The sequence below is a fragment of the Topomyia yanbarensis genome, chromosome 1, assembly GCF_030247195.1.
Source record: "Topomyia yanbarensis strain Yona2022 chromosome 1, ASM3024719v1, whole genome shotgun sequence".
In the NCBI taxonomy this organism is placed as follows: domain Eukaryota; kingdom Metazoa; phylum Arthropoda; class Insecta; order Diptera; family Culicidae; genus Topomyia; species Topomyia yanbarensis.
In genome coordinates, this window is record NC_080670.1 from 14,235,305 (window position 1) to 14,259,682 (window position 24,378).

The 24,378-nt window shown below is 40.5% G+C and overlaps 1 protein-coding gene across 3 annotated transcripts in view; it reads left to right on the forward strand.

The window, feature by feature from the left end:
- The window catches only part of LOC131676939 (diacylglycerol kinase theta), a 54,126-nt gene that overhangs the window by 22,867 nt on the left and 6,881 nt on the right, over positions 1-24,378 (forward strand). For 2 of the 3 annotated variants that reach the window (XM_058956372.1, XM_058956371.1), the window contains exons 2-15: positions 6,388-6,570; positions 6,692-6,883; positions 7,041-7,247; positions 8,528-9,583; positions 12,433-12,588; positions 12,877-13,013; positions 13,080-13,192; positions 14,819-15,305; positions 15,365-15,594; positions 15,655-15,803; positions 15,871-16,050; positions 19,099-19,390; positions 19,450-19,606; positions 19,679-19,786. In XM_058956372.1, coding sequence (XP_058812355.1) covers positions 6,388-6,570; positions 6,692-6,883; positions 7,041-7,247; positions 8,528-9,583; positions 12,433-12,588; positions 12,877-13,013; positions 13,080-13,192; positions 14,819-15,305; positions 15,365-15,594; positions 15,655-15,803; positions 15,871-16,050; positions 19,099-19,390; positions 19,450-19,606; positions 19,679-19,786 — 3,647 coding nt within the window. Of the gene's footprint in view, positions 1-6,387; positions 6,571-6,691; positions 6,884-7,040; positions 7,248-8,527; positions 9,584-12,432; positions 12,589-12,876; positions 13,014-13,079; positions 13,193-14,818; positions 15,306-15,364; positions 15,595-15,654; positions 15,804-15,870; positions 16,147-19,098; positions 19,391-19,449; positions 19,607-19,678; positions 19,787-24,378 lie in introns of all 3 variants that reach the window. The other variant, XM_058956370.1, reaches the window with a different exon arrangement.

Here is a 24,378-nt window from a genome sequence, read left to right on the forward strand (position 1 = left end):
AGGCTGAAATGAAATGAGCTGACACTATTTTTAGATATGAGTAATTTTAATATTAAGCTTTTTAAATAATTTTTGAACAATTTAAACAAGTTTTACGTTAAAAATTTGGTATTAGTAATGAGTGATTTTTTGTTTATTTCTGAACGTAACGTAGCTTAAATTATGAAAAAAATATTCTGAACAGATTGAGGAGTTTGTCTTAAACATTTACATACAGTACGAGCATCATCTCATTATCTGGATTTTTATTACAAATGCAGCTTCTACTCTAATTCATAGTGCATGGTTTTGATCTCTACCAAGCTGCGTTTTGTTTATCTCGAAACTCGGACAGTCTTTGATCCCGGATGTGAAGAAGCAAATTTATCCCCGTGAAGTCACAGATAACAGACACGCTTTTTAGGATTAGATGTAAAGCAATTTGTACACAACACTTCTTTCAGCCTTGATGTATGTTCTCATCTGTAATGAAAACATGCAAGATTCATATCGAAACTTATCGGAGTAGTACCTGTTATAATGAAATTATAAATAAATTTATTTATAATATCACATTGGGGCCCGCATAGTGCACCGGTCCGACGATGATGGTATGCTGCGCGTCGTATGCCCTCCTTACTCCGCCTACACTACACGTATGCGTCGATCGAATCGAAAGGGAACATAAAGCCAAAACAGAAAATCTATGACGCACAGAAAGCCCTTCAACCTGTCTGTTGCCCAGCGTGTGCGGAGCAGAATATATTTGTAGCATGTATGTAGTTTGGGGATTGGCGGTGTGAAGTTCTAGAGATTGAAACCAATCGTCGTGCTGATCATGCTGGCTCAAGGAACAGCAAGCGCGTTTACTTCCACTCGACTACGATTGAGCAATTGAAGGTCGAATGACATGCCGCCTTTTCAATGAGCTCTTAAGTAATGAGACGTTTATCTAACCCTTTAATGACATCCCCTAGTACTTTTTAAACAGCTATAACGCTAAGGATATGCAAGGTTTGTTCACAACAACTAGTGTGGCTGGTAACTGTGGCTATTATTTTTCATTTTTTCATTTAAAACAGTTATTAAAATCATCCATATACCTGATGTTATTGCGTAACAAATCTTTGCTCAAGTAAAGGAAGCAGATTGAATGCTTGAACATCAACTTTGATCAGTTCTTTCATACACAGAGGCTGCAACTGTCAAAAGAGAAACTATATAGATGAACAGCTCATGAAAGAAAGAATGATGAGTTTTTTTATTCATTCAGAAAATATACGAATATTGTTGCTTCTATATTAATTATCACTAATATTCAGTTCAATGATGCTATTCTTGTGGTCATCAAAGATAGAACTAGGAAAACTTTCCGATGCGAGAGTTTTTTGTGTACTGTGACGAGTTACCGAAACAAAAATGCTATCGCTCATACTGCCCATAACACTGCAAGTTTCCGTGGGTTCAAAAACTTGATATTTGTACAATTTGATACAATTGCATTTTTTATTTCGATTATAGGTTTTAACCTTAAGGTCATTCGCCTCTTCGGGTTAGAAAAATCTCTTATGAAAAATGTGTAACCCTATGTGCGGGGACGGGACTCGAACCCAGGTGCGCTGCGTACAAGGCAATCGATTTACCAACAGCGTAGTAAACGCCCACCCCAGCAATTGTATTGATAATACATCTAATATACTTGAAATGTGCTTGTACCAAAACTGCTTACTTAAATGAAAAAAGTATCCAGCTCAACCATGAAAAAATGGAAGAAAAAAACTCTACACTTGTATGGGAAAAAAATCTTGCATGGTATTTTTTATTTTGCAGTGTCTCGTTAAAGTTATACAAAGGTATGGTATAGCGAAGCGTAGCTTTATTTTCAAACCCGATTGAAATATTTACTATAAAGAAAGCGTTGAGATTACTTTTATATTTTTGTGAATTATGCCTATCATTCATTATGCCTAACGTACATTATGCCAATCGTCCATTCCCTAGTAACAATTCAGGATTTATGCCAGTTTAATAGTCACTCAGAAACTTAGAATTCACTTGGCGTGTTATAAAACTTCAATTGTTTTATGGGTTATGCCTAACGTCTATTATACCAATCGTCCATTATGCCTAAAGCCCATCATGTCCATCGCGTATTTATGCCAAACATCGCGCATACGGGGTAAACATCTCACTCCAGTTCGTGCCACATCGATGTTCTCGACATCTTATTTCTAGAGAAGTGTCATTGTACAGTGTTTTTGCCAAAATCGTGAGATCTATTAATTATGCCTAAATTATTATAGGCGTCTTCGGAGGAGTTTATGGACATTTTACCACTCCTTTCACATGTTTTTGTGATTGATCTACCTAAAAGTGAGATATATTTATCAACTTTCTTGCAAGTACATATTTTACGACAATTTCTTCGGCAAAGTTGTAGAGCAAGTCGGTATCCTTAATATCTTCAACATTGTTGCTTATGGTTTGAAAAATCATTAATACAGTGAAGAACCGATTTTATCAGCCCCCGATTTTGTCTACCGCCGATTTTATCAGCATTTTCACCCGATTTTGTCAGCCATATATAATAATTGATAGTTGGTAGTTTTATGGGCTCAAACAGACAAACCAAGTCGAACTCGAGTAAATCCTTTCTTGAGCATATTTTTGTTATCTTAGAGATCCGAAATATGCAAAAAAATCCATTTTTTTTATCTAGGAACGTATGATTCACCTTCACGGGTTGGAAGCTATTTTGGAGGAACTGTTCATCTAGGACCAATATATAAAAATCCAAACTGTTGAGTCTTTTGAACCACCCCGCGGGCCATCGTTTTTGACAAATTGCCAAAACCCTTGATTTTCTGTTGATTATATCTCCGGTCCTATTTACTCTAGAATCAAATCGCAAGATGGTTTTTGAAGGAAATTGCTCAAGGAGCCTAGAAAGAAATATCAGTTGTTAGCGGCAGTGCTGCAAACTATGCGATTTTTCAAGTTGATATATTTTAATTTTGTATATTTTAATGTCATCGTGTTCCTGAGACATTTTTACATAATAACCACTTAAATCCTTATAATATAATTTGAGCCTATCCTGATTTACACCGTTTTGAAGCAAAAAAATCTCAATTTCCCATATAAAATCGCAAGCACACAACGCCAAAAAACCAACTTGTGTATACTGAGTTCATACATAATTTATCGGAAAGTAGACGAGAAATTATGAAAAACTACGTTTTGGTTGGCCTCTAGCCGATCAGGGTCGGGATTTATGATCATTTGAAGATTTGCTCAATGTTGGCAAATAAAAATTGCATTTTTATTTGATTTTTTTCCAAAAAAACCGGTATACCCCGGGATTTGTCCAAATTATATAAATATTATAAATGCTTGTTATATAAAAATGTCTGAGGAGCACGATGGCATTAAAATGTTCAAAGCTAAAATATATATTGCGAGAAAAATGAACTTTAAATTTTAAACTGGAATTATCGCAAAGTTGGCAGCACTGCCGTTAAAAACTAATATTTTTTCTAGTCTTCTTGAACCATTTCTTTCTAAAAAATTCTCGCGGTTTGATTGTAGAGTGAGCTGAACCGAAGATATACGAGACCATTCATAGATCAGGTAACGTTTTTAGGGAGGGGGGGGGGGGTTTCAAATTCGACGGATTGTGTCATGTTGTGACATATGAGGGAGGGGAACGTCACGTAACATATTTTTGCTAAAGAAGTTTTTTTTGAAGAATTTGTTACTTTAAAGGGGAGAGGTGATAGAGAAATGTGTAATAATTTTTTGCATGGTGAAGGAAGGAGTCAACTTTGGGCAATTTTTGCATTACGTAATTTATTAATGGTCCCTAATCAAAAGCTAATCGAGGGCTTTGATAATTTGTCGAAACCGGGGGAAGGAGTGCTCCCATACCACGAGGGTGGTTCAATTGACGTGAAAATTTGGATTTCCATATATTTTCTCCAAAATTGGTTCAAACCCGTCGGGCAGAATGACCTATTCAGAAATGGAGATGGTTGGGCGATATGTGGGGGAGTAACCCCCTGTCACCCACCCCTTTTAAAATCTAGAATACCTATTTAAGTCAAAAAATTGTTGACGATTTTCAGAGTAAAAGCAACACCTGTATATATGAAAGGTGAGAAGTCAGTATTATGATGGTACAGGTATATGGGAAATCCTATGCGGTCACACTAACCAACATGTAACTCCCATTCCTAAAGTCAGAACGAGACGAAATTCAATAGAAGCCAATTGAAGCATTGCAGCAATCATTTCAAACTTGAAAGATGGTGGAAATCATTCCAACATTTTCTGAGGACTAAGTGTAAATTAACTCTGAACATTGGCAAGTATCAAGACCGTCCTAGGTGGCCAATTTGATCTAAGACACATCGTGCCTGCCAATCTAAGTAATTTAAAATCCATTTTTAATAAGTTTTACATCATCTAAATACCATGGTGGTACAAGTAAACATGGGGAATTTCTGTATGACCGCACTTCTCAACCCGTAACTCCGGAACCGGTTGGAGGATCAGAATGTAATTCAATAGCAACCTGTGCCTTTCATTTAAGGCAAACTTTGAGAAAATCGGTTCGGCCATCTCCGAGTAACCGATGTGCGACTGTTGATCACATACATACACCCATACACATTTGCCGAACTCGACGAAGTGAGTCGAATGATATAAGAATTTCGGGCCTCCGGGTCTCTGTTACAAGGTCGATTTTTATAGTGATTGCGAGAAAGGCAAAAAGGTTGATATGGAAACATCACGTGTGAACCATTGCATCATTCAAATTAAATTTGGTAGCAATCAATGTGAATACTATACCCTTCATTTAAGACTAAAATTGTGAGAATCGAGTAAGCAATATATGAGAAACAGGTGTGAATCAAATTCGGGAAATTGGCCATTTCCTTGGATCTTCTGAAATCCTCTCAAGGTGGTCAAAGAGCGTTTGATTTGCAATTAGTGATAAGACCAATAATTTCAAATAATTTAGAACTCATTTGAATTAGTTTTACATTAATTAGATATAGTGATAAGACCGGTTTATATGGGAATTTCGCACGTGACCACATACATCAACCCGTAGCACAGGAACCAGAGCTCCGATTCCAATGCAATTTTATATTTCGTCATATAGTCATTTGAGACTAAATTTGAGAAAACCGAGTAAGACATTTTTGAGAAGCAGATGTGAATTCAACTCAGGAACTTTGTCGCATTCCCAAAGCTTCCTGTTCCGCCGACGGTGATCAATGTGGGTTTTAATTGGCAACAGTGAACTGAAACTATAAATCTGTAGCACCTCAACGATCATCACCCTCGCAACCCACCTGCAATATCAACGAGGCTTCATCGCAGTGATCGTTCTCCATCTGTCGTGCTCGATGCACAGGCAGCGGCTATCGATCGAGTGATCGATCTTTATCAGCCGTGCTCGATGCGCGATCTGATGCCACCGAGATGCATTGTGTGGTGATCGTTTATTGGTCTGTTGTGCTCGATGCACAGACCGAAATCAAAAAAATCATTTGCCCTGTGTAAAATATTTTTTCTTGTTTTCTCGATTCTTGACTTTTGTATATAAGCCCGTAGGCAGTAGCAATAAATCGTTAGTTTACTAAATCAAACCCAACCGAATACTTCTACCGCGTTTCTAAACGATCCGATAACCATAAATCTAAGCAATTTAAAACACATTTCATGAAGTTTTGCATTTTTTATATAATATACTGATACCGATTTATATGGAAACTGCATGCGTGACCGCATTCTTCCGGAACCGGAAGTCGAAATTAAATGAAATTCAATGGCTGCCTATGGGAACGTCGTACCTTTCATTTGAGATTAAGTTTGATAAAATCGATTCGGCCATCTCCACGTAATCGATGTGCACTTGTTGGTTACATGCAAACATATATACACACACACAGACAGGCATTTGCTTAACTCAACGAACCGAGTCGTATGTAATAAGAGGCTCAGCCTTCCGATATGATTATATAGCCAAAACAATGTATATTGTTGTTGCTTTTAACCATCCCGATCCAAGGTGCTAATGAAAATGTTTCGTTAGAATATAATTTTCTGGTAGAACTTGAATTTCAACGTTTTATAGTATCTGGGCCATCGGTAAGTGTCACCTCACTACAGTTATGGAGGAAGCCGCTGTGAACTAAATTTTACACACCATTGTTCAAGCGTATCAATCAACGTTGTTTCAGTTTTCCTCTAATTTCCATTGATCATGATCTGCCGAAGCGAACCCTACAGAAGCAAAAATTCGAAATGTGCCGGAGAGCTGCGTCCAGAATCGGACAACGGGACCAGTAACAATACTAACAATTCCAATTCTTTTTTCTACCCTAACTTCATGCGCAGTTTGCAACTTTATTGTGCACGAGAAATGCGTGACGAATGTGATAACACCATGCCTAGGTGTCGCACCGTATCTGATCCGAAATCCAGTCGCACACTGCTGGTCCGAGCCGTCGCATCATAAACGGAAGTTCTGCACGGTCTGCCGCAAACGTTTGGATGAAACCCCCGCCGTTCATTGTTTAAGTGAGTTTCCGGCCGTATCAGCCAACTATGCCTGGATCCGATTGACGTCAATCAATCATCCTGCTGCACAATGGTGACTTTTAACTGAACTGACACTATGTTTTGCTTTTTCCGTCAACAGTTTGCGAGTACTTTGCCCACGTCGAGTGTCAGGACTTTGCGATCCCCGATTGCAAGGAAAATGCCACGTACGTGCCCGGCAAGGAATTGGGTCACGTCAGACACCAACACCACTGGCGCGAGGGGAACCTGCCGCAATCATCGAAGTGTGCCCTCTGCAAAAAGGCATGCTGGTCCTATGAATGCCTTACAGGTGAGTAAATCTATCTAAATCCTCTGAAACCCCAGTTTAATCCTTTCGTGTCAGAGTCATGAAACGCATCCCTCTCCATGAGCTTACAGCCAATGGAAACGCTCGGTACTTGATGAATGCATCTCTCAAACAGCTTATTTTTTTCCTCTTTCGACAGGTTATCGCTGTGAATGGTGTGGTACAACAGCGCACGGTGGCTGCCGGAACAATATCCCATCGGAGTGCACCTTCGGAACGCTACAGCCAATCTACTTGCCACCACATGCCGTCTCCATACCGCGAACTGAAGTGCCAATGGAAGCAATCATCGGAGTGCAGAACAAGAACAAGGGAACACCGGGAATGCAGAGGGATTACTCGTGTCGTAAGTGGCTTTCTCTTTTATTGCTATACATGTATCGTCCATGAGTGGGCTCTTGTCCAACGCCCTGCCTGGATGGGGTATGTCGTGACAGCAGGCATATGAATTCGGATGTTTGTGATAGCGAGGTTTTGAAACGAGCTGGCGTGAAGCCGAACAATAGAATGGACGGCAAATGTCTTTGTGAACAGTCGTGCTGGGACACTACCAGTTTGTCCCGGAGCAATGGGCTTTGTTCTGAGGCGAGTGGTCTTGAGCGAATGGATGGGAGGTTCTTATCCAATTTAAACGCTTTCAGCTTGAACCTTCGGTTACAGCAGCAAGTTACGCCATTAAATAACTTCGCGGAATTCAAAGAGTTTGTTGAGTATGCGATATTCCTGACACTGCAATATTAGAATAGTGCTTTCACTAATCATTCTGTAAAACAGTATCGGATGAACTATTTCTTCGCAATTCAGGTGAATCCATTCAGCCTCAAACTCAACGTGTTCTGCTTCAAGATATACGATACTGTTGGGAACACTTTTTGTAAGGCCTACATAAATTTTTAATCAAGAGTTTTACAAAAAACCCACAGCTGAAACTTTTGTAACACAAATTGAAGCAATCTGTCGATTCAAGATCTGAATAATATAATGTCAATATATTGAGCATTAGGCTGTCTTTTTTGCATCCAAAAATGTTAAGATTTTACCAAAATAATAAATTCTTTTTATGTCTGACAGAGACATCTCAAAAAAATACAATCTAATTAGCATAATTATGTCTGGATTTTTTCAAAAATTAATACTGGAAATCAAAGAATGATTGTTCTGATTGTGATTCAACAGTGACTCCTAATTAATAATTTGTTGAAAAAGGATAAACAAAAATTTGATGTTTGCGGAAATTGGTTATTAAACCTCCACACAAATACATGTTTAAGTAGAATTTTTGTTTGGTATTTTTTAAGTAAGTTCAGTTTTAATACTTCCTCTTCGTTCAACTGTGGTTAATAATGTACGATTTAAGCGATTTTCTGTTGTCGTTTTTTCACTGTTACCGATTTATTCGCATCTTTGACAATTCCCTTCCATTATTTTGCTTCATCTTCAACCATTTTAATTTATTTCTTTTCTTTTACCTCTCTTTCATTTTTATGTGTACTTCTTATCGGTTCAATGTCGCACATCCTTCGCCAACGCTCTCGAATGCTCTCTGTATGCTCTCGATGTTATCATCAACTAACGCATAAACAAAACGAACAAACTCTTTCCGGTGGATCCGTCTAACCTGCGAAGCGGAACTCTGGACCATCGGTCAGCCAGACTTTGACGAGATTGACCCGGCCGAACAGAATTCCCAACCGGGCAGGCACAAGTTGCCCGTGTTCACTTTTTTCGACGATGACAACGAGTTCAGCAACCAGCAGCGGTTTTCCAGTGATAACGATCTGCTGCTGCTGGATACGAATTACGCCGTTATGCAACAGCTCAAGCCGCTGCCCAGTAGAAACCTAATTCATCCGGCGATGCGAAGGGCAAAGCTGGCACCGAAAGATATGGTCATGCGAAGTAAATCCTTCCAGGATCAAAGCGATAGCATTCCGAAGCGTCTGAAAATGCTGCCTACGGCACGATTGTTTCTCAGTGCAAAGGAACGATCGAAGAAGCGTTCTCCGCGGTGCAGTGACGATTCGTTTTTATACCCGACCTGCCCATCGCCGATGCGCTCGGCATCGAAAATTAGTTCAAATGTGACGTCAGCGTCGACATCAGCCACTGCATCTGTGATAACGATTCAAACGGACGATACGGGAGGTGAGCGGAGGAGGAACAGTGACTGCGGTTGGCATGCTGCCACCAATGGGCAGCTGGATATGCCAGTGCCGTCAGGAGAAAAGCTAGGTCACGATGCACTTGTGGATGTGCGAAGGCGAGTAGGGGAGGAACGGCGGGTACTTTCCTACAGTGACGTCAGTAGTTTCGTATTCATCGACGAGGATGCTACGGATGCCGGGGCAATGGATCACCGAAACGAGGTTTGCGACACACTGGCTGCATCCAGCGGGTTCCCGTTTGTCGTACCGGGGCGTGATAATGTGGTTGTCGTTGTCGATGCAGTTACTGCTCAGCCCGTTGGCAGGAGTAGTGGTGGTAGCGGCGGCGGCGGTGATGCAGTAGTGCTAGTGGATGCTAGCAGTAGTATCGAGGCAGGTGCTGACTTGAATGCTCAATCCATGGCTTTGGCTGGGGATGATAAGGAAAACCGAAGAGGTCATTTGCTCGGTAGGATCTATCGTCGGATGCGAAAGTGCTCGATGGGATGGAGTAAAACGGGATGTAGAGTGCGTAGAGGTGATTGTTTTCTTTATGCTTTTTTACGGTCATTGTTTTTTCTTGTTCTGTTAATGTTCACTAGTTTTGGTTTTAGTTACTTAAATAACAGTTTTACTTGTTCTATTGGTATTATAGTATTATATTGATTAAGTTAATTGCTTTTGTATTTTGTTCATAGCAGTTTATCTAATCGCAACCTGTCATCATCGTACACCCAAGTTGTTGTAATATGCAGATTATGCGTGCTGCGTAAAAAATTCTGCGAAATTCGAGAAAACATCGATTTTTATTATTTAAAAAAGTCGATGTAGCAAAATCGATTTTATTTTTCAAAATGCCCGTCACTAATCGTTTGATCGACAAAGACGGCACCAGGCATGTTGACCCATGCGGAGTCGCGGGTACACAAGCTGTTTACGCCTTCGAACCGTTGTTCAAAATTCGTACGCGGCGACGTTCGGCGTGAAATAACTTAGTTACAAATGGTGGGCCATTTTTTCTAAGCGGCATGTTAGGTACTAATAGTATGTGTTTTTTTCGAACAAAAATGAGGTCCAGAACACCATTTGGTATAAACAATTGTTCAAAAAACATCCAAAACAATATCTTTTCGGATCGCAAAAGAATCACGAACTGTCTATGTATTACGACAATTTCATTGCTGGTTAGTTCGTTAAAATCGTAGTTGTTGTCCCTAGTAATTTTTTAAAATTAAGCAGACTAAAAATTTCAAAAGTCGATTCACCGAAAATTCGAAAAGGAGTGAAAAGGATCTACACGTACCAACGGTTTGATCAAAAAGAGTAGGAATTTACATTCTAGCAAAGCAATGAATCCAATTTTGTGCTACCACTTATTCAAAATTGGATAATACACAGTAGAACGTGCGATCAAAGACGCTGTACTTATGATCAGATAACGGCGGTTCGAGCTAGTTGGGTACGAGCCAGTTTGCCAACTCATGCGTAATACCGTCAGAGCAGAGAGTTACATATAACACCTTTTGTTCGCTAGATCGTACAAATGTTATACGATTCTCTACATTAAGTATATGCATCGCGGGAAAACTACTCGTTCATAAATTCATGAACAAAAAATCACGTTTTCGTGAACTGAACGTTTTACGGAAATCGTTACCAAGTTCCAGAAATCACTCAGACTCTGAAACTGCGAATTCGTGACACAATTTATGTTTTCACAAAACTAGTTCACACTACAAAATACATGGCGTTACCCTCAAATGTTTGGTTTGAATCCTGAATGCTTATACTGCATTATTCATAAAGAAGCGAGTTCATGATTTTATAAAGATTCAAGTCCCGCGAACTCAGTAACTCTTAGTCGAGGTTTAGGTAATTTATTATTACGTTATCGCGTAGTTTGCTCGTTTACAAGTTATCGGCATTGGAAAGTAGCTATTTTCAACCAAAAAACGTGAATATCTCCACACTTACTAGCGATAGCAATGTCTTCGACAAATTAATGCAGTTTAACAGTCCAAATAATGTTCCAGAACATTTATATGATGGAAAAAATATATAAAAAAACTTATGATGAAAAAACTGTTTTTAAGGGACCTTTTACAAATAATGACCCATATCTCAAAAAGCTTAAAAGATAGAGAGTTGAAGTGTTCAGGTAAAGTATTTGAAATAAGTTTCTCTACTACTTTGCTGAAGTAAGTATTTGTCTATCTGAATTATCGAAGAAAATAAATTTCGTAACTCACTATTAGGGGGATTAATCATCAATCCAATAAGACACAAAGAAGGGGAGTTCTATTCCACGAAACTTTCCCAAAGACATTACATTGCTAAAGTCAACAGTTTTAACGCAATCTAAAAAAACCCTTTTTTGCTCTTTGGGACCACTGTGCATTGTGCACTCAGTGCACTATATATTACACTGCGGGTACACATAAAAGCGAGCATAAAAGGCGTTACTGTAGAATTGAAAATTTTAACATTTATATATTATCGTCGCCTTCTATATTTTTAAGACTCTAAAGCACATATCATTATATCATTATAATATTAATATATGAATATTTTCTTATTCCATAGATATACTCAAACATACATGAAGCAAATATTTACTATCATTCGTTTGATATTTGTAGATTTTGTAGAATTTTTTTGGGTAGTTGATTTAAAGAAGATGGATCGACTTCGCAGTATTTTTAGCATAAAAGATAATTGAAGAAACAAACAGCGAACCAACTGGTCTTAGTGTCAGTCCTTCTCGGTCAGAGCTCGAACATACGACTGGCTTGCGTGACAAAATATTTTTTAAGTAATAGGAGTGGGTTATTGTCCGAATCAGAGATGTTACGAACAACGGAATGAGCTGCTCATTTCCAAGCGAACCTTAATGCGATGGGCACAGGGTGAATGTTTTATTTCACATTTACAATTCCGAAGGCAAAAATCAATAATTGTTAAGGGAGATAATTTACTGCTTTGTTCTCCGCTTGGGTCCTCTTATAGCATCTTCTTAGGGGCATACACAGCAACATTGTAATCATCATAATCATCATTACCGTCATTGCTGTCACTCTCGTACATACTTGTCACTATGCTCGCAAATGTGGAAGTGAAATTAGTATGCGTCTGCTTCCTGAAAAAGGACAACTTTCTCATCCTATGCTAAGCTATGGCAGATCATTCCACGGGTAAATGCAGCCACTTCATCTGTTTTCATAGTTTTCAAACGATTTATGCAAGAAAAATGGATTCACTGTGCCCTATCCACTATCAACACATAATATTCGAAATTCTTTCGGCACCCACTAACCTATGCGTTACTTGTTTCTGCTTTCATCTCTCATCCGACTCGGCTTGATGGTGTGCGTGCGTCATCTACTGTAGCTCGCAGCATCTCAGAAGAAATAAGTGATAACGCACGCTGCGATGACCTAGCGAAAGGAGAGAGCAGTTCTGGCACTCACTCGAAACCCGATTCTGCGCACAAGAGTGACAAAGATAAAGATAAGAAAGATAAGGAAAAAGAGGAACGTGATGAAGGTAAGAACCGATATTTATTATTTCCAGAGTGTACAATAATGAGTGAGTGTGACCGTGCAGTAACCAGTGCGAGTGCGTGTCGCGAGTATCTCACAGGATCAACATCCGTGTGTTATAGAGAACTCACGTGCACGATTCTCACCATCACTAAACATGTATAACTCCTTCATTGCTCGATCATTTGGGGTGTTCGGGACAACTTTCACCCACTCTACCTTCAGCTATACATACTCTTAAATGTCAATAACTTTAAGTAACTTCGCAAATTCTCCTAAACTGCTTTTGTAGAAACAATCAAAGTATTCGACGGCAACTGTTCATATCGAAGGAGAATATTTAGAGCCATCACCGTACCTAGAACATTCTCGTTAGAACAACTACTGACCACCGCCTTGAGGGCCTTTCATATAGCCAGGGATTCAAATGTGAGTGTAGTGTTCACAAATTTCAGTTCAACAGTTATTAACTCAAACGGGCATTTTCCTTCACAGCTATTTTTTCTTACTGATCTTTACGGTGATGAAATAAGATTGCAAGATCCGACACCGGTTCTGAACCTACATCGGGTGGAGGGGAAGCGGCCAGCGATCTACCTGCGTTTCCGGTAAGTACAAACCTCTTGTTTATACGCGTGCCAACTATATGCACATTTGTCAGTACGTCATTTGACTCGGTGATTACCTGTTATATTTTTCAAATGTCTTAATATTTCATAAAAAATGTCTTCATTTGTCTTCAATGACCAGGATTCTGCATCGGTCTCACGCCATTTTGAAAACCAAGATGATGACTTTCGGTTTAGTTGATTTCTCTAAAACTCAATCAATATGGGTGATTGTGGAGCGGGTTCGACGCGTAGGCGCCAAATATCAAAATCTGCGACCATTTTGAAAACCAAGTTGGCGATTTCCTGTTTAGCGGAATTTTCTAAAACCCATTGTGGGTGTTTATGAAAACCAAGATGGCGACTTCTCTTAAATCCAATCAATATGGGTGTTTTTGGAACGGGCTTGACGAGCAGACGCAAAGAGTCGAAGTCTGAGGCCGTTTTGAAAACTAATATGGCGACTTCTGGTTTAGTGGAATTTTCTAAAGCCAGATCAATATGGTTTTTTTTTGAAACGGGGTCGACGAGTGGACGCCAAATATCAACGTCTAAAGCCATTTTGAAAACTAAGATGGCGACTCCCGGTTACTATAAAACCCTATCAATGTGGGTATTTTTAGAACAGGCTTGACGATTAGACGTCAAATATCGATGTCTGACACCATTTTGAAAACCGAGATGCCGACTTCCTGTTTAGTGGAATTCGCTAAAACCTATTAAGTATGGGTATTTTTTAAACAGGTTTAACGAGTAGACGCCAAATGTTTAATATTAACTGTGGTACCATTAATTATTATACCATTATTTCATCAAAAGTTAATTACAACATTTCATGAGAACAATGTTTTTTTTACTAAGTTTTATATGGAAAAAAACTAGCTTACTCTATTCTTGGGGTTCTTGAGCGCCACAAATCAAACCTTCTTACCATAATTATGCTTAGTTTAGCCATTGAAAAAAGTGTATGATCATGCATTTCAGCTGGCAACTTTCGTTCTTATATGTGGTTCAAGTTGGTGTAACACAAATTAAAATGTTCACATACACTCTTCAACAGCATTCTGTTATTTTGCTACCTCCTCGTTTGTCTTCAACATTGTTTACACGAAAAGTAGCAACGAAAAGGTTATTTAAAAAAAATAAATTGAAGGGGGATGCCATGGATAACGCCTGGATGAGTAATAATGGATATGTTTTATAAATGCAAGTTCTTCACAAAAATTCTTTATGGTAGATTTATCACATTGATTGAAAAATACTTAATTTCCTAGTTCAAAAATAAGTGGAGAAACGAGCGGATCCTTTTTTAAATTTTGATTAATGAGGTTTTAACCTTCGGGTCATTCGCCTCTTTTCGGGTTAGAGAAAGCTCTTTTGGAAAAAATTATCTAACCCTATGTGCGTGGTTGGGACTCGAACCCAGGTGAGCTGCGCACTTGGCAATCGATTTACCAACTACGCTATGCCCGTCCCTACGAGCGGATCGTGTGCACAAATGACGTCAGCAGCAGATTCTCCGATATTTAGCCAAAAATCGGTCTATCAAGACCAGTTGAACATTTCAGAAATGTGCATTATAAAGTATAATGCTAATCGAACACTTTCCACACATTTTTTTTCCAGTGACCGGGAAAACGATCATGGTTTCGTGCGAGTCTACCCCGGCAAGCTGCAGGTGGAGAATGCATACGTTAACGTCCCGGTGGACAATGACACCACGGTGAAGGATCTCATTGGCGAGTCGTTGAAAAAGTTTGGCCTCCAAGAACACCAGATCGAGGACTATCGCTGTTCGGAGATCCTACTCGATCGGGGCGTCACCGAGCGGGTACTGTCGTGGAACGAGCGCCCGTGGGAAATTATGAAACAGCTCGGGAAGGATTCTATCCGTCAGATGGAGATGATGCGGTTCTACCTACAGCTGAAGCAGGACCCGCACGGTCCGAACCTGGCACTGTTCGTGGGCAATCTACCTCCGGGCTTATCGCAGCGGAACTATGAGCACATACTGACTGAATTCTTAGGTTTCGAGAACAAGTTTAGTAGTATCGGTCCGATCTACTACGAGTACGGATCGCTAGTGATAACCTACGAAAACGCATCCAAAGCTGTTCGTATTTAATTTTAATTTTTCCAGTGTTTAACTAGACTAACTGTTGCTTCATTTAGGTTCGTGCATTCCAAGCCTTGAGAGAATCCAAGTATGAGGAGAAGCTTCTGCTGGTATTGCTGTTACCAAACATCGAACATAGCATGGTTCCACTTGGGGTTCAGCCGTTGCTGGTGTTCGTCAACGTTAAGTCGGGTGGATGTCAAGGATTAGAGCTTATTAGTAGTTTTCGTAAATTATTAAATCCATATCAAGTATTTGATTTGGATAATGGTGGACCACTGCCTGGGTAATTACAGATCCACTGTGAAAGTATTTAAGCTAACTTCGTCTCTACTTACCATTTCAGACTGTATGTATTCAGACACATTCAGGATTATAAAATTTTAGTTTGTGGAGGTGATGGTACAATCGGTTGGGTACTGCAATGCTTGGATAATGTAGGTCAAGATTCGCAATGTTCTAGTCCACCATGTGCAATCGTCCCACTTGGAACTGGTGAGCTTCTGAAATCAGTTATTTCATTGCCATTAAAAATAACTTAATCTTATATTTTACATCAAAGGAAACGACCTGGCCCGGGTGCTCCGATGGGGTGCCGGGTACACTGGCGGGGAAGATCCACTTAATCTGCTACGGGACGTTATCGATGCCGAGGAAATTCGACTGGACCGCTGGACCGTGGTGTTCCATCCCGAGGATAAACCAGAGGATGCCGCACCGAAACCACAGGCCAACTCAGCGGGTAAGAAGAAGAAAATACAGCAACAATCACAACAACAACAACAAAATCAACATCATCATCCCGCGACGACGATCAGCGCAAGTCAAACAAGTCAAGGTCATTTGCTGTTATCGGTGGAACTACTATCTATTTCTTAACTACCACAAACATATGCCCGTTCTCTTATATTCGTTGTCCACGATTTGTCTGCATCTTCGGAACGATTAGTGAACAGTTGTTGTGTTGACCGGTTTCAGTGATCAACTGCCGTCGAATCAAGCTAAACACCGCGAAAACGGATAATCGACTGCAGTTATCACGACCGTTAAACCATTTAACCTTAAAACCAGCTCCAAAGTCCAAAGATTTAAAAGTATGACAAATTTGTTTGGCTAGTTCCCTTATGAATTTGGAGCTGAGCTTGAAATCTCTTCTTTGTGTAACATAAAAATGACCTTTTCACATTCATAATTTACTATAAAGAAGCAAAAGAACATGCACAGCTCATAAAACGTCGCCTTGCCAGCATGATCGGATCGTGTTACTGTTATTAGCTGCTGTCATACCTACCTACCACTCGTTACATTGCAATGTGTAATACACATTCGAAACTTCATCCCAAAAAACGAACCTTTGCGAGTATTTTCATAACGAACGATTGTCCTTGCATTTGTTTGGAATCATGTTCCATAATCTTTGCGGTCGATGTTGTGCATATTGCTATATTACTGCTGTTGTTGTAATTGATGTGTGTAGTAGTTTGGTTAGATATCATTACGGAAGCCATCATCATTTTGCCAAAGATGTGTATATCACATTTCACAAATTGAACTAATCAGAGTCGTAATAATATTGAACCTTTTCAAGTGGTATACTGTATCCAATCGCAATGCTGTCAGATTCATTCATCATTCACTTCGATAGATTCTTGCGTCACGTCACGTGGCATCCTAGGTAGATTCAAAACTGCAATGAATAAATTTCAAAAGTGACAACTTTTTTATGTATTTGTTTAAGACGTTATGTCCAGAAAAAAAACTCAATCGGCCCATCCATAAGACGTTGTCCACACAGGAATACCTGCTCTAAATTTAAACCAAATCGGACAAGTCAAGCTACCGGAAAAACGTGCTTAATGTTTATATGGGCATGGTGACAACCCATTGGTTCTCATTTTCGCCGCTAGGTGGTACTATATGTATAAGATTATCACTGAAAGTTAAAATAATAAAGGCAATTTTTTACGAGTAGATACTAAACGGCTACGAAGTGTGATGAATCACTGTGACCAAGAACACATGATTATCGCCATGTGTTCTTCCTGGGACGTCATCATTGTCCAGGAAGGGTTTGTGCATTGGGCAGGAGTCCCAAAGGTTGCAGGTTTGAATCCTGTCTCTGGGGGAATTTTTTCACATACTTGCTTTCGATTAACTCACTATTTCGATCTGTTTTCCCCATTAGATACCACCAAAAAAGTCTTAAATAACGTATTGGCACCTATGTCAATACCCAAAAAAAAAAAGAAATAATTGTTGTACTCCAACAAATGGTTATTTGTCATGTTGGTCATTTATCACGATGGTCATTTCAAGAATCGCAAGAGCCGCATTATAGTAGCTACGCCTCAAACACTAGAGCAGTGTAGAAACCGATAGTTTAGTAGGTGTAAATACATACATTAATTCGGCAAAGCTCAGTAATGATAAAGTGGTTAATTATCGGATAGGTCAATTGGTACCATAACTGGATTGGTTGGATTATATTTTTACATTATATATAATTCAGAAGAACAGCTCATGATATAAAGACGGATAATAAGCAAATAATTTCAGTTTTTTTGAAAAGAGATAACTCGCTAGCGTTAAGGTCCGGACGTATGGAGATACTTCATAAGGCAGCAGTTTTCATGATCTGGAGAAGAGATACGTTTGCCCACGAAGGGAGCGAACCGCATGACTATTCTCAGAAGATACAAATTATGCCAAATGACGTTCAGTGTGATTATTTTGCAAAATTATTTGTCCGTTATGCCAAATGACTTTTTTCCAGAAGCTAAAAATAACTATGTCAAATGTCCGTTAAGCCAAATGACCCGCAGTGTAGTCACATCTCAAAATTATGCCAAAAGTCCGCAATGTTAAACGTCCATTGTGTCAAATGACCTTACGCCAAATGGACCGCTCCCAGTTCGTGTGAATCAACTCCTGACACACCACCATACGCTGTTAGGCCCCATGCAAAACTGACTCGAACATCACTTCGTTAAAAGTTCTAATACTTCTCGTAATTAATTGCATTGATTTGCAGTTTTCGACAAAGTTATAGGAAAAAAAACTGCATTTCTTATCTTCGTGTGTAGTGATTTTTTAGGCATACAGCGTCTCCATGTAAATTATCGATAAACCCAAGCACATCCGGTAGCTAAACTTGGCCGATTTAGTTCTTGTTGATACTTCATTCCGGTTGATCTAAAACCTCTCTACTTTTATGAACCTTTTCACTTTTGAATTCGTTTTGATTTGATTTATACACCTCTGACAAGATCGACTATCGTATCGGGGTTCTTAAGATTCAAACTCATGGATCTAAAAGAACCTAGCGATTGACTTCAGTTTGTATGATTTTTGCTGTCACAATGATTATCTCGTTTTGTTATGTTCAAACTAAAAGTTCTGAAACTTTTCCAGAGCTGATATGAGAATATTTCCAAAATTCTCGATAAAACACTTCAAATTTTGTTCTCACTAGTTTACGTAGACATTCAGGTGTACGTCATAAAATGTCTGAAGAGGAGCAACAATTAAACCAATACAAGTGACGTCAATTAATGAAATGAGTATATCAAACTGATTACCTTATTTTACTATGCATCCAATGAGTTCATCGACATAAAAACTGTACAGAAAACATCCCTAACTGAATCGAGCAGTTCTCCTAACCTTTAGTATTTATCAGCCTTTGCCTGGATGCCTTACTGTGTTGTAGCTGTTAGCGACCTTACACCAATAATTAATCCGACTACAATCCATTTCCTTCTTTTTTTCCATCACCCGTACCCCAACACAGTCGTCGGTGCAACCCAGAGCGAAGACAACTCGCAGATCTTCGTGATGAACAACTACTTCGGTATCGGTATCGATGCCGATCTGTGTCTGGACTTTCACAATGCCCGCGAGGAAAATCCGAACAAGTTCAAGTCGCGGCTGCACAACAAGGGTGTGTACGTCACAATGGGTCTGCGCAAAATGGTCGGCCGCAAAATGGTCAAGGAACTACACAAGGAGCTACGGCTGGAAGTGGACGGTAAGGTGGTTGATCTGCCGCCCGTCGAGGGTATCATCATTCTGAACATTTTGAGGTAAGTCGATGCCATCGCCGTTCGAGTGTTTCAGCGCTAAATCCGCTTGATTCTAACAGCTGGGGATCCGGTGCCAACCCATGGGGACCTGAGAAGGAGGATCAGTTTAGCAAACCAAATCATTGGGACGGCATGCTTGAGGTCGTTGGAGTGACTGGAGTCGTTCACCTCGGTCAGATACAGTCCGGGTTACGGTCCGCAATGCGAATAGCTCAGGTGAGTTTTGCGACAATATAAAAAAAAATAAATTAACAAGCAGATTTAACTCGTGCTGTTTGATTATTCCAGGGTGGTCACATCAAAATTCATCTACATTCAGACATACCAGTGCAAGTTGATGGAGAACCATGGGTACAGAGTCCTGGAGATGTGGTGGTTTTAAAATCAGCCCTAAAGGTCAGTATCACAGGTTTTATCGCCAACTTTAAATTACCTCAATACTCCTGCTCTGGTTGAATTTGCATGTTTTGCTTTTTTACTTAATCGGAAATGCCTCTGCTATATCTCATCAATCATATAAACGATTTGGTTTCGATAGTAGTACAATTTTTTTCTATTGCATCAAACAAATCACACAGAAATGAAGTCGTGCATGTTGCATAACGCCTACCATCATCCGACTTGAAGCTCTGCTTAAGGCTTTTACCTCGATTGGTTAAGCTCTCGAACAGAAAAAAATCACAGCCATCTAAGGTTTTTGTTTTCAAAAGATATTCCAAACCAAAACCAGAGAAAAGCCGCATGTTTTCTGTATTCAAATCTCTTTCTTCACCGCTGTGAGACCCCTATTTCCAGAGCACAGTTTAGTTTGATGTTCCCTCTTGTAGCAAATGAAATGAAAAGCCTTTTTATTGGTTGAAAGTGAATACTGATCCTCTGGGAATCACCTGGCGTAACCGTTAGTGACACAGCGGTTCTTCATTTTGTAGGAGTGCGAGCGTCTTTAAATAGTTATCTACAGGTGTAAAGGACAAATAATAATAGACATATCGTTTTGATGGATTATTGTCATTATGCTGATCAATATAGGTTAGGAGTGCAAGGTTCAAGAACAGTAGTTTCTTTTGTGTGAAATGGAAACATGTACCTACGGATGGTTTAGTAAACTTTACCGGTAACGATCTGTGCATTCTTTTAAAATGCAGTAATTGTAAAACTAAGGTCGGCATTCTTCGGAGGCCTCAAAATGTTACTGACCCTAATACCATGAAACAGTTAGATCCTGCTTCGAAGTATTTCAGTTTATCGTTTCCGCATTAGAAAATAGTGTTTTCTTATGGAAGTGTACTTGAATGTTGAGTTGTTCAAACGTTTTTGAGTGTATCTCGAGTTTTGATTCACCGATTCGACCGAGCGAGCAGCGATTGGTGCTAGTCTACGTCTGTATATTCCCAATAGATCTTGCTGACTGTCTGTAACAGGAAGCAGCCCTCTCCGGCAGTCCACTCGAAAACTCCCAGTGATCTTCTAGCAATGATGAGTGCAGCCGTCCAACGAAGGGGAGAGAATCCCGGCCTCCACGCAGGTTGCTTCAGTAGGCGTGCTGGGGAGAGCAGGCCAGAAACAGCGCACATTGTCCCGTGGTATAGGAGGCTTAAAATATAGATCAAACCTTCCATATTCTAGGACGTCAGCTCTACCCCGTAGAATATTTCACCGTGGATTAGCGCCTGGCCAACATGATCGATTTGATCCGTCGAAAGCGCGACGCGAAGGAGAGGCGGCTGTCTATGGTTATCCCCAGAATCTTCGGTTTCTTGCGGTAGAGAACGATCGGGCCGTCCAGCAGGATTAACCTCCCTGTTGCGATGTGGTTTGTGCTGCAGCAGAGTATAATCACGCTTTTGGTTGGTATCAGGATTAGAATATATTGGCTCAAATGGCACGTTCTCCGTATGTAGTCGCCCATCGGTTTACCGCACTTACGTCAGATGGTCTTTCCCAGCGCTACCAGCACGATGTCATCGGTGTAAACGGAGACGTAGATCCCCGCCGGCAGTCTGAGTTCATGGACACAAAGAACAGTGTGACGGCGAGGACAGATCCCTGGGGGACTCCGTTGTTCTTCGAAAAGGTGTCGAATTGGGCACTTCTGATTCCCACCCGGAAAGTGCGGTTAGACCGGTAGTCGCTGAAGAAGCAGCACATATTTCAGGTGATTTTGCAGTTGGCTAGTTGTTGCAATACTCCGTGACGCCACACGGTATTATAAGCCTTCGCCACATCGAGTATAGCGATGTCGGCGTGCAGACCGGCGGTTACGGATTAACGCACCTCTTCAAAGCTGTTCCGTTCCTGCTCCACGTCAGAACTCGAACTGTCGTTGATCCAAGAGTTTATGCTCCTGAAGTAAGTCCATCAGCCATGTGTTCATTATTCGCTCCGTCGCCTTAGTGGAGCAGGGCAGCAAACTGATTGGGCGGAAACCATCCGGTGTTCTGTTCACTTTATGATAGGAATTATGAGGGCTTCCTTCCATGAAGCTGGCATTGGTTCACAACTCCAGATGCGGTTAATACTCTCCAATATCACCCGCTTTGCTACCGGCAGTGAATGTCGCAGTAGTGGATAGCCAATGTCATCCAATCCGGCAGACTTACCGCATATCGATTCGAATGCAGCACTAAGTTCACTTCCAGTGAAGGGCTGATTGTATACTTGTCCGGAATCGGGTACGAAATGGGCGAGACTCTAAGCCTTTTGCTTAATTTGCAGGAAAGCAGGTGGGATGGCTGCGTCTGCGATCTGGATCGATCGTCGTGTACCCGTTCATTATAATGGTGTAGCCACTATATCGACGTTTTCCGCTTAAGGCGTTGTCTCTCCAACAGAGCTCTGATGTCGAAGAGTCTGTGAAAATAGCTTCCAAGAATCCGGTCCAGTTGGTGTTTTTTCTATGGCTTTCCTGGCTTCGTTTCTGGCCTTTCTGAAGTTAACCGCTCGCTGACGTCAGCACGGGTCGTCCACAGCAATCATCTGCCCGTAGCGCAATTCAACGGGCCTTAATGGCTATTCCGACCTCTGGGTACCACCAGGCGGTACACCTGTCGGGGAAGATTCCCACTTGTCCTGGGGATGCAGGAAACGGGAGCCCGATATAAGATGCTGGTGATTTATCAGATCGTAAAACCACCGTTGACTGTTGAAGGTGGCGTCTGATCGTGCGTAACCTGGATAGGGAAATGGTCACTGTTGCACGGCAAGGCCAGTCCTTCCCACTAGATTCTGTGAGGACCCCAAGCAGATAGTGATGTCGATTGCGGATTCCGTCTGTCCACGGAGAGCTATACCGAAGAACCCTAGCAGTTTCGGGTCCCTTCGGCATAGCTGGGTCCTCTGCGGTTTTATGTGATTAATGTTCTTGCTTCAGGAAATGAAAGGAGAGGGGTAGTGGGGCAGGGCACTTGTTCGTACCAGGCCGAGGTAGATGTATTCGAGAAGGACTGAACTGTGAAACGATATCAGCGCAAAGAAAGGGATCGCTTAAAACCCCGACTTGGTGATCCTACGGACCGCTGCGACTCCTTGTCCTGTCAGCTCCATTTGGAGTTCGTCATTAGCCAAGTCTTTGGTATCGATGTTGTATATCACACCCAGAGCGCGGATCACATCCACAGTCGGGCATCGGACTCACCTTCTGGTGATATGGATCGCAGTAGCAGAGTCTGCCTATCGATTATGTCAGCTGAGTTTGAATACCCAGGCAAGCTCCCATTTATAAGAGGGGAAATTCAGTACTAAACAGCTTCAAATTTTCCGTTGTCTTACTCGGCCCGTAAAAATTGACGTAAATCCCGGAGGGCCGAAGATCACCTGTAAAAATCGGAGTCTTTGGATCAACCCCATCAACCTTCCATTCGTTTGTCTTGACCTTAGTTTTTCGTTGGGTTCTGTCAACAATTCTGACCCCTGTGGTGGAAACTATTACCCAGTAAGGTGGATAGTGTCAAACAAGGATCTGTTAACATTTTCGAGGAAAAATAATTGAAAATCATTTTGAACTTTGAAGGGATATAAATATATCTTATATCTATTGATACATGTACAAAAAAGAATTTTTTTCTTCATTTAACCCTTTCATGTCCAACTTATTTCTAGTGCATGTAGGGTTTCAAAACTATTTTTACTTGAAAACGGTGAGGTCAAGCCGTGAAAACCCTTTTTTCATAAAGATAGGTGCTTCCCTCGCAGTTCTAGAAGCTGCTAAATTCTTACCTTCCAATGGTCATACAATTCTCCTAGAATATTTACAACAGTCAAATTATGTAGCTAAAGATAGTCTAAATTGATAAGTTTCATCAGTTTTCAAAAGTATTACAACATAACGTAGATATATAAAATATATATGTTTTGTCGTCAACGTAAACTGTCCCTGGCAGCACTGCTCCATCTGAATCTCATCAGACTAATTGCAATAACTTCAGTACTATAGCTGATCCTTGCAACTGTTAGTACTCAAATGAAAGGCAATAGTCACATTTATTAGCCTTATTTGTTTTTGTGAGCAAATCTTGCCTCAATCAAGTTATAGCTGTTTAAAAACGTTGTTGTCCACAAACAACATGGGCATGAATGACTCAATTCGTTTTATCCACGAAAAAAGTTGATCAATAATCGGTTACTGTGTCTGTTTTTAGATTGGTAAAACCGTTCAGGGTTCCGCACTAAATGTCCTTTACACCTTGATAAACTATTTCAAGACAGTCAAATTTAAAGCAAGGATAGAAAACAAAGGAGCAGATGCAATTACTAAATGTTTGTGTTATATGTGTCCAGTATAAGTGATAACGCTGAATTCCTCTGGATAAAGACTCGCCATCTCCATCTCTCTTTATCTGTCAGTGTCATTCCAATCGAGCACGAGACCTGTCAAGTGAGTGCTTTTGACAGGTTTCCTGTTTGATTGGAAGTTTCATTCCAGATAAGTGGTAAACAAACGATAGAGATGATGCGTCTGTACCCGGTAAACGAAAAGGCGGGTGGAAGGG